This window comes from Monodelphis domestica, chromosome 1 (assembly GCF_027887165.1).
Source record: "Monodelphis domestica isolate mMonDom1 chromosome 1, mMonDom1.pri, whole genome shotgun sequence".
NCBI lineage: Eukaryota > Metazoa > Chordata > Mammalia > Didelphimorphia > Didelphidae > Monodelphis > Monodelphis domestica.
The window spans coordinates 565,323,858-565,338,301 of NC_077227.1; the positions used below are offsets into that span (position 1 = coordinate 565,323,858).

At 37.5% G+C, this 14,444-nt stretch overlaps 1 protein-coding gene across 3 annotated transcripts in view; it reads left to right on the forward strand.

The window, feature by feature from the left end:
• Positions 1-5,158: 5,158 nt before the first annotated feature.
• MCPH1 (microcephalin 1) overlaps positions 5,159-14,444 on the forward strand; it is a 337,814-nt gene continuing 328,528 nt past the window's right edge. For 2 of the 3 annotated variants that reach the window (XM_007476232.3, XM_056813405.1), the window contains exons 1-3: positions 5,159-5,314; positions 11,741-11,832; positions 13,961-14,079. In XM_007476232.3, the coding sequence (XP_007476294.2) occupies positions 5,257-5,314; positions 11,741-11,832; positions 13,961-14,079 (269 nt within the window). In that variant the 5' untranslated portion in view covers positions 5,159-5,256. Of the gene's footprint in view, positions 5,315-11,740; positions 11,833-13,960; positions 14,080-14,444 lie in introns of those variants that run through there. The other variant, XM_056813404.1, reaches the window with a different exon arrangement.

Genomic DNA, 14,444 nt, shown 5'->3' on the forward strand with positions numbered 1-14,444 from the left:
TTGGCAACATTTGTTTTATTTACACAAAATTTTTCTAATTTAGTGGACTCAGAATTACCCATTTTACATCTCACAATGTTCTCCACCTCTTGTTTATTCATAAATTCCTCTTCTATCCATAAATCTGATAGGTAATATGCTCCCTATTTTTTAAAAAATTGCTTGTGATATCCCTTTTTTATGTCTAGATCATGTATCCATTTTGATCTTATCTTAGTGAATGATAATAAGATTTTGGACTATACCTAGTTTATGCCATACTACTTTCCAGTCATTTCAGAAATTTTTACCAAATAGTAATTTCTTATTCCAATAGCATAGATCTAAACTTTTCTCAAATATAAGATTACTATAATCTTTTACTACTGTTTGTTTTAGGTCTATTCTGTTCCACTAATAATCTACCTTTCTATTTCTTAGCCAGTAACAGATGGTTTTGACCATTACTACTTTATAATATGGTTTAAAATCTGGTAATGGTAGTCCTCTTTCCTTTACATTTTTTTGGTTTTTTTTTTGCTATTCTTGAACTTTTGTTCTTCCAAATTAATTTTGTTATTATTTTTTTCTAGTTCAGTTAGATACTTTTTTTTTTATAATTTGAGCTGGCATTGAATAAGTTTAATTTAGGCAGAATTGTCAGAGAATTCAGGAGGGGAAGATGGGGAGAATTTCAGGCATAAGGAATAGCCAATGAAAATGCCCAGTCAGGAAATGGAGTGTCTTGTTAGAGGAACTGTAAGGAAACCAGTGTTACTGGATCAGAGAGTACATTGGTGTCAATAATATCTAAAAAGACTGGAAAGGTAGGGTGAAGGGAATTTGAGCACCCAACAAAGATTTTATATTTGTTCCTGAAAAGTGATTGGGAACCCCTGGAGTTTATAAATGGGGGAAGAGTTGTGTGATATAATCAGTCTTTCCTCCTAAGAAGATCAGTTTATTAAGTTAAGTGGAGGAGAAGCTAGTTAGTAGAGATGTGAATCTGGGAGTTCAATCAGCAGTCTATTGAAATAATCCAGGTGTGAGGTGATTAGGGCCTGGTCCAAATAGAGGGTGTGTTGTTACAGGGATAGACTCAACAAAACTTGGAAAGAGATATTTCAAAGACATTTTACTGAAGAGAATTCAAAATAAAAATATGGCAGTAACATTCAAATGGGGGATGATTACTCTGGCAAAGAATTGAAATTTCCATTCCATCCTAGTATGGAAACTTGTATATAAGTAATGAGAGTGAGGAGTCAAGTATAACATCTGGGTAATAAATGAGGCAGCTGTGGTGCAGTGCTAAGAGCACTAGGCCTGGAGGCAGGAAAACCTGAGCTCAGATCTAGCCTCAGTCACTTAACCTGTCTCTTTATCCATAGGAGAAGGGAATGGCAAACCACTCCAATATCTTTGCCAAGAAAACCTTATGTGAAGTCAGGAAGAATTGAACCATTGAACAAGTCAATGGTGTCATAGACAAGACTACTTAGGGCCCTGTGTGTTTGAGATCATAAGAGCATTGGTCAGAGACATCTTTTGCTCTGCTTGGTTTTAATTAGATCACACCCTCTACCCTAATTGTCCTTCAGGGTTCTTTCCTGGGCCTTCTTTTCTTCCCCCTCTATACTATTTCACTTGATTTCATTAATTCCTACTGATTTAATTACCAACTCCAGGTTAATGATTATCAAATCTACTTATTTTTGCCCTAGTAGCTCTGCTAATAGTAAAACTGGAATCTTACACCTCCACCTGCCTTCCCCACATTTCAAACTGAATGTCCATTTGGAGATAATCAGTGTCCAGATTGGACATTAAACTCAATATCCAAAAGGGAACTCATTATCTTTATCCCTAATTTTCAGCCCCTCTGTTTTCCTTGTTACCATAGAGGGCTATACCATCTTTCCAGTTTCTCAGGTTCACTACCTAGGAATCATCCTGAATTCCCCACAATGTCTCCTGTTCTTCATATCTCCTTTCTATAAATTATTGCCAAGGCTAGCAATTTCACCTTTACAAGATTTCTCCAATAGGTCCCCTTCTCTCCCCTGACACTGCTACCACTCTAGTGTAGGTCCTCATCACTTCATGACTGTATTATTATAATAGCCTTTTGATGGGTCAGTCTTCCTCAAGTCTCTCCACACTCCAGGTCATCATCCATTCAGCCACTAAAATGATTTTCCTAAAGTGAAAATCTAACCATGTCATTCCCTTACTCAATAAACTCCAGTGGCTTCCTCTTTGCCTCCAGGATTATATACAAAATCCTGCTGTTTGGCATGTAAAACCTAGCTCCTTCCTACTTTTCTGGTCTCTTTTTATCTTACTCCCCAACATACTTTTCATTTCAGTGACACAGGTTTTCAGACTGATCCACAAACAAGACATTTTATCTCTTCACTCAAGTCATTTCCTCTGGCTGACTTCAATAACTTGAATAGTCCTCTTCCTCTGCTCTACCTACTGACCTCCCTGACTTCTTAATTCAAACCAAAATTGGTCCTTCTACAGGAACCCTATGCCTAGGACCCCTTTTAATTTTTCCCTATCTTAATTTTCTATTTATCCTATATATAGTTTGTTTTGTATGTATTGTTTGTAAGGGAGTTCCCAAATTGAATCGTTAATACTTAGAGAGTAAGGACTGCCTTTTGTCTCTTTTTGTATCCCCAATTTTTAGAACAGTGCTTGAATGCACATAGTCGACACTTAATAAGTGTTTATTAAATAGAATTGTAACACTGTTAAAAGGACACACCATTCTTCATAAATGTTAGCTGATAATTTGCTTACATTTAAGAACGGTTCATCTCAGACAGCTACATCTAAACCACAACCCAGGTGCTCTTCTAACACCCCCAGTCCACCTCTCCAGCATTTGCATTTGAGTAGCAAAAATGCAAAAAACTAGAGCAAACTGAAGGAAATCCAAGAAAAAAGTTGGGCTTTATGTAATCTTCATCATTTTTGAACAATCCAGAATGCTGTATTTAATTGCTTCCTTCTTGATTTGCAAAAGACTCATTCTTAACATGAAGAGTATTATTCACTCTGCAAGACCTGGGGCTACTGGAGAACCGGCTGATTAACTCAACCCTGAAATTTGTAACAGTTTGAAACCACAATGTCACACAACAAAGTAAATGTCTCCAAGAACAAAATTCTTAGGTTTTGCCCATAACAATTAGCAACCAGTTTAAGGAATGTCATTTTTTGTTTGTTGTTTGTTAGCATAGTGGTTGTGTTATTTGATATTTATTGAAGTAATTAATTAATATTAATTAAATTATTATAGACAGGAAATCTTAATACTTTAGTTAAAAATCCACAAACCCTTTTCTTTAATATTTCAGGTTTGGGGCAGAAAACCTTCTACTCTTCCTTTTCTATCTGCTTCAGAGAGAAGTGTTCCAGTCCAAAGTCTGCCTTTAAATTTATCTAAATGTTTTCTAATTCAGAAAGCATTATTTACTTATCTTTAACACCCTAATCTAGAATACTAATATTTAAAGTGGAAGGGATCTTGAAAGCAAATGATCTGTTTCTTATTGCTTGTGGTAAACAGGGGTTCTTAAAGAGAAATGTCTTCAACAGCCAGGAAGACAGGTATCCCAATCCTGCCCCTAACGCCTAACACCAGCAGACCTCTCACTTAATCTTCCTAAATACGTGCTCCATAAGAACTAGAAATGAATGAATTACATTCAAGGGGAAGAAAGGGTTGTGAGAAAATAATACTGAAAATTCTGGAGCGAGGAGTAGAAAAAGAGATCTCAGATTGCCAGTAGCTGTTAACAGCATAAGATGAGTCAAAGAACCCTTCGGAACCTGAGTGTCTTAAACTGCAAAATTAGATCATTAGGGGAACCCTGGCATCTCTTCCAGCTCTAAATTAATGATCTATATTCTTACCACTCCAGATTTTGACATATCTAATTGGAAGCAGGATGAATGAAGCCTGTTACAGATAGAAGCAAACGTGCATCTAAAATTCCACTACTAGTTTTTAATAACACTTTGTGTCACAGTTCAGAACGATCTAGGTTCTTTACCTTAAGTAAATATGGCAACAAATCTTGGGATGGGGTGGGGTGGGGAGTACAGGGGAAGGTGGGGAACCGATCATGTAATAAGGAGAATCTGAATTTGCACCCAGGTCCCTGGACACCAGATCCAGCATTACTTAGATTCGGATTCGTCCCGCAACTCCTTTTTTATTGAGTAACCGTGAGTAAATACCTCGCTTCTCTGTGCCTCAGAGCCTAATGAGGCCCTCTTTCTTGTCTAATTGTTCCTGCAGTAAAGTTAAATACTAGAAGACTATAGCTACAGAGAGGGAAGCAATTTCCTTACGTCAGAGATCTCAAACCGAAACAGAGAGGAGGCTTTCAGGGAAGGAGCACGGGCCCTAGCCAAGACCAGACAATACATAAAGACCTTAGATCTGCTGAATTGTGGACTATCTCTTAAGTGAATTTTAAGTAGAATGCTTAGGGATCAGCTCTTAGGAACTTGATGGATCCGCCCAACATGCAGAGAGCCAATGCGCAGCCCAAGAGCAGGGGCGGAGCCGAATCGCGCGGGCTGTTTGAATTAGGGAAGCCTAGAACCAAGCCAAAACTTCTGGCTCCAGTCTGGCGTTACTTTGTCTGGATAGATAGGTTTCAGGGTCCGCAGCCATGCTTACTCCGCTCCGGGTTTTGGTTGCTTCAGTGTGAGGAGAGATGGGGAGAGATGAGTGACGATAGCATCAAAACCGCTTTTCTGCCTTAAAGAAGGATGGCTGGCTTATTACTGCCATTGTCCCTTAAGTGTAATGGGGACGTCACGATAGTAATCCACATGTCCGGGCTGATGTGAGGAAAGTGTTTTCTAAGTCTTAAAGTGCAATGTTAATAAAAGCTGGAAGTGGAACAAATAAGCGTTCTTGGGTTTAAAAAAATAAAAGAAATTGACTAGGGAAGAAAAAGTTGAAGAAAGCGCCCTTTCGGTCGGTCTCCGGGATCTGAAGGTTGGGGTGGGGAGTGAATAGTTCTGAAACATAGTAAAAGCGGCCCACAAAAGGTCCTGGCCCCACCCCTAGTCCCCCTCACGGGCTCCTGCTTCGGTCACCACCAAAACGCGGAAACAGGAAAGTTCCTTTTGCTGTTGAAGTTCAGGAAGACCTTTACGAGTTTCTCTCTGCGCACGCGCAATGTTTTAGGTCTGGAGGGGCCTTGAGCCCAGGAGCAGGAAGCGTGGGCAGCTCCTGGCTGCATTATGGCCGCCCCGGGTCCCGTGGCTTCCCCGCGCCCCGGGGGCGAGCCCATCCTGAAAGGTAGAGACCACGGGCTAGACCTTCTCTTTCCATTCCTCTCTTCCTGTCCTGTCCCACAGCAGTCTTCCTGAAAAGCCCTCAGATGTCTGGTCGCCGACTCCAGGCAGGGGGTTGGGAAGTAGGGGCATCGGGGAAAGGACTTGGGTGGTGGTGGTGGTGGGGAGTTTAGGGAGGAGGGAGCTTTAGGGAGACAGAATTAAGGGCTCCGGGAAAGAAGGGGGAAGACAAAAGGGCTTGTCTCTTCTGACGCAGATCGTGGTCATATTCAAGTCACTAAATTCTGTGCCTCAGTTTCCTCATACGTAAAATCTGAGGGATAGCCTAGATCACCTATGAAGTCTTTACCAACCCCAAATCAGTAATCCCGGGGTGAAGGGGACAGATCGGTTGAGTTGCAGTTTAGACAACAATTTAGAAACTCGAGTAGGCTGAAATTAACCCCTTCGATTTCTCTCCTCTTTCATCTCCCGCCTTCCTTTGCAACCAGGCTTCTCGGTTCAACTCTCTACCCCAAGTACAAAGAAAAGAGTTCTGGAGTGTTTGCAGTTAAAGGACTTAAGTTTCCAATTCAGGCTTTGCTACTTAACTTCCCTGTGTGATTTTAAGCAAGTTCCTTAACCTCTCGACCTCAGTTTCTCTTATTTAAAAAAAAAAGAGTTGGGAAAACTGGACCTTTAGCTCTATATTATTGCTAGTCAATATTGAGTACCTCCTGTGTGCTCTTTAAGCTATGGGCTAGGTGCTTGGGAAGACAAATGAAAACAAAAACAGTGCCTAGAGAGTTTATGTTTTGATGGAGGAGAGAGGAGATGTATATACTTACAAGTGAATACAAAATGTATACAAAGTAATTTCCCAGTGTGAGGGCATTAAAAGGGAGGATTAGGAAAGACCTAGGAGATGACTCTTTAGCTGGAGATAACATGAGGCAGAAAGGATATTTCTAGGCAAAGGGGCCTTGGTTTATAAAGGTCAAGACTCAGTGATGGACTGTCCTGCAAGGAGAATATATTTAGTTAGAAATGTAGTTCATGGGAGAGGAAGTCAGTCTAGAAAGATAGATTGAAACCAAATTATAATGAACTTTGAATGCCCATATAGAGGAGTTTGTGTTTTCTTTTAAAGATAAGTGGGAGTCATTAAAATTTCTGGAGCTGGGAGGTTACAAGGTCAGAACTGTGCTTTTCAAATACCAATTTGGCAGAATTGTAGAAAATTATATATTGGAAAAGGGAGAAAATGGATGAAGGGAGGCCAGTTAGGAGACTTTTACAATAGCTTGAAGGCCAAAACCTAGATGAATGGAGGGAAGAATACTAAAGAAAGAGATGTGGAGCTAGAATGCATACTATTTGGCAGTTAATTTAATATATGGGGACAAGAAAGAGTTGAGAATGATTCTGAAGTTTCAGATTTGGGTGCCTGGGTAAGATGGTGGCTCCTCAGTTCTCAGCCTCTTATTTCTCTCAGTTCTATATCTCCTAAATCCTCTTGGGCAAAGAATCTAAAGATCACAAATACATAACTGGAAAGGACCTTAGAGGTAATCTAGTTTAACCCCTATATTTTAATGATCAGGGAACTGAGTCCCAGAAAGATTAATTTATATTTCTGAGGCTCTACAGGTAACAGGAAGGGAACTTTAAGCTTTATATCCATAATTCTGGTACTGAAGAGAAAGTATAACTACAGATTTAGAAGAAAAGTAGGAACTGATTAATTAGACAACTAAAGGGCTGAATGATTTGAAACTGAGGATCACATTCTTATCAACTATGAAGAATCTATTCTGAGGGAATGATTAAATCAGAGAATTAGTTGGTTAAGGGTTTTGAGGAATGGAGAGACTCAGACTTCCAGTGGCAGTTTTAGGGTGCCAAGAGCTGAAACTTTTCTTATATCCTTCAGACATCTTTCCAACAATCTCTTTGTTTATTCTTGTCTCTAATGAAGATTTGTGTGATCCTTCTCCTTGCCAAGGACAGTACCTTTACATGCACTCTTGACCCCATATGGCCTCTTCCAATTGTTTGCCTCTATAATCCCACTCTCTTTAATTTTAAATTTCCCTTATCTAGTGATTTCTCTGCTATCTTTATAGATGAGTATGTCTGTTCCAACCTTAAAAAAAGAAACTATCCCTTGATTAATATACACACTCAGATAAATACATTTACATGTTGCCTTCCCCATTAGAATGTAAACTCCTTGAGGGAAATAAATGTTTTTGCTTTTTCTGTATTCCTTTCCCTTCCACATTATATGTGTGTAAACACACAACACACGATGCCTTCACTTTCTTTCCTTTCTACTTTGTCACTCAATTAAAAATGCTCTTTTCAGAATTATCAGTGATTTCTTAATTGCCAGTTTGCCTTTTCCCAATCCTCATCCATTTTGACCTCTGCATCATTTCATTTGACATTTTTTCTCATTTCCTAGATATTCTTAATTAGTTTTCATGATTTTTCTTTCCCTTTTTTCTCCTCCTACCTGTCTGACTTCTTTCTGCTGTTTCTATCTAAGCCTGTCCTGAGTCCCCAGGGCTAGTCTAGGTCCTTTTCTCTTTTTTTTATACTATCGGCTTCCAGGGATTGTTATCATATCTGCAGATGATATTCTGTAGGCATTTCAAACTCACCATTTCTAAAACAGAACTCATTATCTTTTCTGCAAAGTCTAACACTTTTCCCAACCCTCTATATTTTTGTTGAGGGTATCCAGGTTTACAATCTTAGAGTCATCCTTAATTCTTTACTCTCACTCCACATGTCCAAAGATACAAGCTTTTGTTAAATCCTGTTTTATATATATATATACCTTCATAAAATCAATTTCATTCCAGTTACATTACTTCCACCTAGTTTAGACTCTCATCACCTCTCACTTGGGCTTATACCAGTCATCCGATTTCTGCCTCAAGCCTCCTCCCCACTACATTACCTTCAGTAATCAAAGGTGTTTTGCTAAAGCATAAATCTGACCATGCCACCTACCCCTCTCCAACTCTTTTCAAATATAAGGTCTTCTATTGAGCTTTTAAAATATAATTTGGCCCTTCTGTAACTTCCTGGGAGTTCTTAAGCTTTTCTCCCTGTCATGAACTTTTGGATCCAGTCACAATGCCTCCTTGCTATTCCTCAAATGCAACACTATTTCTGGTCTCTGAATTAGTACTGGCTCTCTCTCCTCACCTCTGTGTCCTAAAATTCCTGGCCTCTTTCAAGACTAGTTCATATGTAACTTTCTAATCCTTTGGGGCTTCATCTCCTCAGCCCAGATTCTCTTTGTATCTAATAAATACTAATTATATGCTGCCTTCTCCATTTAAATGTAAACACTTTGATGACTGCTGCTTTTGTCTTTCTTTTTATTGCCCAGGCACAATAAATGTTGATTAATACACTAACATTAGCTCCCCTTTTCCCAGCCTCCCTTCCCCTTCCATCATACTCAGCAAAGCCCTCCTAAGTAGTTGGACAGTATCAAAAAATTAAGAGCTGGGAGGTCATCTAGTCCAACCATTTATTTTTCAACAACTGAACCCCAGGCAGGGGAGAGGAAGGAAAGGAAGGAAGTAAGACCAAGGTCACACATCAACTAGCACTATACAATAATAACTGTTTCCATTCTATGAGCTCTCTCCCTACTTTTAGCCCCAAATACTTATCTTTTAAAAGGTTCCACTTCATGTGACCTGCCCCTTTCCCTACTCTACCACCCTCCCCCCATCACTTGATTCTACTTTAATAATTAAGGGTTTTTCCACTTGGTATATTTGTTGTATTGCTTTAAGCTTTAGAAAGCAATTCTTTTCCTCACCAGTTTGGTAATAAGGCCTGCTCTATGATCCTGTGAACTTAACTATTCCTGTTTAACAGATGAATAAACTAAGGCTGGAGAGATACATTGCCTAGTTTTTCAGTAAATTCTAGTCAGCTTCAGAAATAATTATGTTTTATCAATGGAATATTGCGGTATAGCCGAAAGTACACCAACTTTGAAATTGGGGACCTGTGCAGTGCACTTCCCGTGCACTTAACTATGTGATTTAGGTTTGTGTTGAGGACTTGACAAAGAAGAATCCTTTTAATATGTTTTTCTATTTGTATTCAGTGAAATGTTGAAAATGACAGGGAGAATTCATTAATCTCAAGTATACTAATTTAAGGGGCATCTAAGTGGGTAGAGCCCTAGGCCTGGAGTCAGTAAGTCTTGAGTTCAAATGTGACCTGAAACATGAGCTGTATGACCCTAGGCAAGTCATTTAACTAACCTCCGTTTTAATCCATTGGAAAAAGAAATGGCAAACCATTCCAGTATCTTTGCCAAGAAAACCCAATGGACAATGACCCTAAATTTCTTCAAGAGTAGAACATGACTGAATAGACTGAACAACAACAACAAAACCCAACTTGGTTTTGTAGGGGATGAGAAATGCCTGAGCAAACAAAGACTGAAACATTTAGTTTTATTAAGCAGTGAAAGCCAATTGCTTAACAAATCTGTACCAGGCCTCTTCCTTAGCTTAGAGCTGGACCCCCAAATACATGGGGAGACAAACTTCTTACATGAAAAACAAAGCAAGCAAATTAATAATAGGAAACAATATAATGCTAGGTAATCTGATCTCTAACTGGATAAAGATTAAGAACTACTAGTTGGAAGCAGGAGAGTAAACAAATGCAATTCCCTAAATTCAAAAAATAGGTATTCTCTTCCCCACCTCTTAGGTGTCTTGTAAACAATCAAAGGAACATGGAAACAGTACATGATTGATCAATATAGGATTAGATAAGATTTGTGGATTGCTTGAGGTGTACAGTTGTGAGAACATTCTTTGTATCAATCTTTGGATCTGACTGGGTTTCTGGTCAGTATAACCTAGGTCCTTATTTAAGAGTTTCTAAGCAATAGGTAGAGATGGTCTAATTTCCCAGCCACACAGGTTTGAATCTAGGTTCAAACAAACCAATAAGGTTTTCTCCCAGTTCTCACAATTGAATAAAATTTTCTCACAAGACAGAAATTGAACTAGATCCATAATTGATAAGCTCCAGAATTGAGTCATAAAATGGAATCAGTATAGTTAGCTAAATTACCACAATTAACCACTTAGCTGGTCTAATCCCCTTAATTCCCTCAATTCTCATGTCTTTTTTTTTTGGAGGGGGTTGTTTGTAATAGGAAAGTCTAATGTCATTGTGACAATGGGACCCTGATACAATCAAGAATGACACAAGTATGCTATGAGAGCACTTCTGGGTTTCGAAAATAGGAAACCTGAAGGAAGTATAAGGATCTTCTTTGTTCCTAAAAGAATTTATCTGATTACCTTTTAATTTAAGGTTATTTTTAGGTTTTAACATGGGTGAGTGGACAAAATGTTAGACTTGAAGTCAAAAGACCTGTGCTTGACACATAATAGGAACTCAGTAAATAGTTATTGAACCAAATTGTATTGAAGACCTCAGATTCCTTTGCTCTATTACCAGCTTATGTTACTCTGGGAAATCACTTAATTTCCTTTAGGAGGTGGGTTCAAAACAAGGATGAATTTGTTGCCATTTAAATTTTTCTGGAAAAATTAAAAATAATCTGATGTGCAGTTGGTTATTTAGAAGAAAAGGTTTCTGAACGCCTACTTATTCAGAGCATATTCATGGTCTGTGCATATTTGGGTCAAGTAAGTGGATGAATTCTATAATTAAACTTTTTAAGGAATGTCAACTTCTTACTAATCAATCTTGCTATAACTCTTGTTGAGCAGCAGAATGATTTGCACACCATGTTTTCTCTTTGTTCTCTGGCAAATTTGTTAGTCAGCAGTGAAGCATCCAAAAGGTAAGTTTTGAGGAAAGAGAAAGGAGCGGAATACTCCAACAATTATACAATCAACCTCCTAATAATAGGATTCTTTCTTGAGTATGCTAGATAGTAATAGTTGTTGTAGTTCAAGTGTTTTTTAGTCATAGCTGACTCTTTGTCACCCCATTTGGTGTCTTCTTGGCAAAGATACTGGAGTAGTTTGCCATTTCCTTCTCCAGCTCAGTTGACAGATGTGGAAACTGAAGGAAATAAAATGTAAGTGGTTTGGAGCTCATGTCTGAGGTCAAATTTATATTCATGAAGATGAGTCTTCCCAACTTAAAGCCTGACACTCTATCCACTGAACCTCTTAACCACCCATGTATGTTAAGTTATTTGGGAAATAGGATTGGCTATTACATTAATCAACATTTTGATCAATTAAATGACATCAGCTTTACTGGCAGGGTCTTACCATTGACACACCTGGTAAAGACATTTAAAAGGAAAAAGTAAACTTCCTGATCAGAAACAGTATTTACTGAAAGTATTTTGAAATCTCTAAGGGAAGAGGCTCTTTGGGGAAGTATTATACAGTTCATGTTATATTTTTTTCAGATGTTGTTGCATATGTTGAAGTATGGTCAGCCAGTGGAGTAGAAAATTATTCAAAAACGTTTGTAAATCAACTCCTAAGTATGGGAGCAAGAGTAAGTAAAATGAATTACTTTTATTATCATCATTGTGTATCTGACATGTCTGTGATCTCTAATGGAAGGTTCCTTTTTTCCTGTGCTGTAAATTACTAGTGACGATAGGATACAGAAGAGATCAGGTGGCAGGGGGACAAGTACTGCATAGATTATAGAATCATAGATTATAAATTGGTAAGGAACTTATGCATCTTTGAATCTCTCTCCCTCATTATAAAGTATTAAGACCCAGAGAGAGAATGCAGCTTGCTCAAATACCCAGTTTTAAGTAGCAGAGCTGAGATTAGGATACCAAGTCATGTTCTTTCTATTGTTACTAACATCAGATGTTTTATGATAACTCCAAAAGAATTATCTAAAATTTTTCATTCCTAGGGGATTTTATAGTAGCAAGTATTTTATTATAACTGTTCTATATCAATTAATCAGTCAGTTTACTGTATTTATTAAGTGGCTAGAATGTACCAAACATTTTACTTGGATAAAAGATATAAGAATACAAAGATAAAAAGGCAACATTCCCAGCCTTATGTTCTCAGAAGAGGAGAGGAAAAGGTGGCATAGATATATACATACATAATACAATGTAATACAAAATACACACATATATAAAATATGATACAAAATACATAACAGTTATATAGTAACAGATGAGGAAAGAGGGAGACTATCATTTGGATATGAAAAACTTGGTGCTGAAGGTTAGGGGGCATGGGTAGACTTGTGATTAGTCATATACCCTGTGCCAAAATTATTTTGGCAGCTTTGTGGCGGATGGTTTGAAGTTGGAAGACACTTTAAGTTGTGAGATCAACTAGAAGGCTACTGTTACAATCCAGTCAAGAGATTATGAGAGTTGAAACTAGGGTTCTACCTGTATGAGTGTAGAGAAGGCTGTGTGTGAAAGAAGTGATTGGCCACATGGAGAAAATGACAGTGAGGGCTTAAGGATAACACTGAAGTTATGAATGACAGTGATTGGAAAGATGGTGGGACCCTTGTTAGAAATAACTGGTTTAGTGGAAAATTTCACAATCTATCCTCTTCATCTTGTGTTGCTGTACCATAAGAAATGATGAATTGAGAACATTTATTAAAAAAAAATGTAGACTCTTACATGAATTGATAGTACAAATTAAACAGAACCAAAGAAACAATTTATACAATGACAAAAATAATTCAAGTGGAAAGAACAACCAAACCTTCATTTAATGCTTTGTAATTAAAATGAGGAGGCTTGTACCCTAAGAAGAAATGGAGGGGGGCAAGGAATTTCTTTCCTCTATCTGCTGGGTTCACTCATCACAAATTTCAAAAGTTGGAAGGGATTTCAGTGGCCCTCTAGTCAATCCATATAGAAAAGAATCTCTGCTATAATGTATCCTCAAAGTGGTTAGGTGGGGGACTTATGAGTCTAAAATATTTTGTGCACATCAGACTTGGTTGATATATTGTTTCATTTTATTCAACTTTTTTCCCCTATGTTTTGTTACAAAGGATTATTTGCTACCTAGGGAAGGGGTAAGGATATAAATATATATATTTGAGTTCAGGTTAAAACTAATGATATCAAATGAAAAATTTAAATACTAAAAAAATGCTCTCTTTTGCAATACTTTGTAAAAGGTTCCTTATTTCATATCCCCTCCCCCCCTTCCCCATAGGCCTATACCTTAAGTATTGATTCTAAGGCAGAAGAGCAGTAAGGGCTAGGCAATTGATATCAAGTGATTTACCCAGGGTCACACAGCTAAGAAATCTCTTAAGTCCCAAGTTCTCCTGACTCTAGGCCTGGTGCTCTATCCACTGTGCTGCCTAATTGCCCTGTCTTGTCTTTCTAAATAGACCTTTTATATTTAGATCAAATACCTAATTTGAGTTAGTGTGGTATATGGTATAATAGGTTGGTCTAGACTAGTTTTTCCAAATTGTTTTTATAATTTATATTCTTGGGTTTATCAAATATCTGTCTCCTATTTTGATTGCTTCCCTAGTATATTGCACTGATTGTTTTTCTCTTGTACCATTTAAAGGAATGATTGAAATGTATTTTGGTCTGATAAATTCATAACTTTAAGTACTAACTAATAACATTTTACATTTTCTCTTTCATGTGGTTCCATAGGTTTCAAAAACTTTTAACAGAAATGTAACTCATGTTATATTTAAGGAAGGCTATCAGAGCACTTGGAACAAAGCACAGAAGTACGGTGTAAAGCTCGTTTCAGTCTTGTGGGTTGAAAAGTAAGTAATGCTTAAAACAGGATTTCAGAAATAAATTTTTTCTTTTCAAGCATACAATATATTAAATTTTTTTATATAATACATTTGCTGCAAAACTGTCTATTGTTCTGCAAAAGTATTTCAATTCATTCTGATGACAGTGTGATCATTCCAAATAATTTTATACTCTAAGACTGTCATAAAAAACATTCTGCTTCTTCATATGAATTTTAGAGCCAAATAGATCAAAATAGTATTTTTAAGACTTTTCCACTTTATAGGCAAAATTTGCATTTTGGCCTTTGAATTTCTCATCCTAACAAGAAGCAAACCTACTTTATCTTCTATTCAGTTCTGCCTTAGTATTAATATCTTTTTTTCCCCTA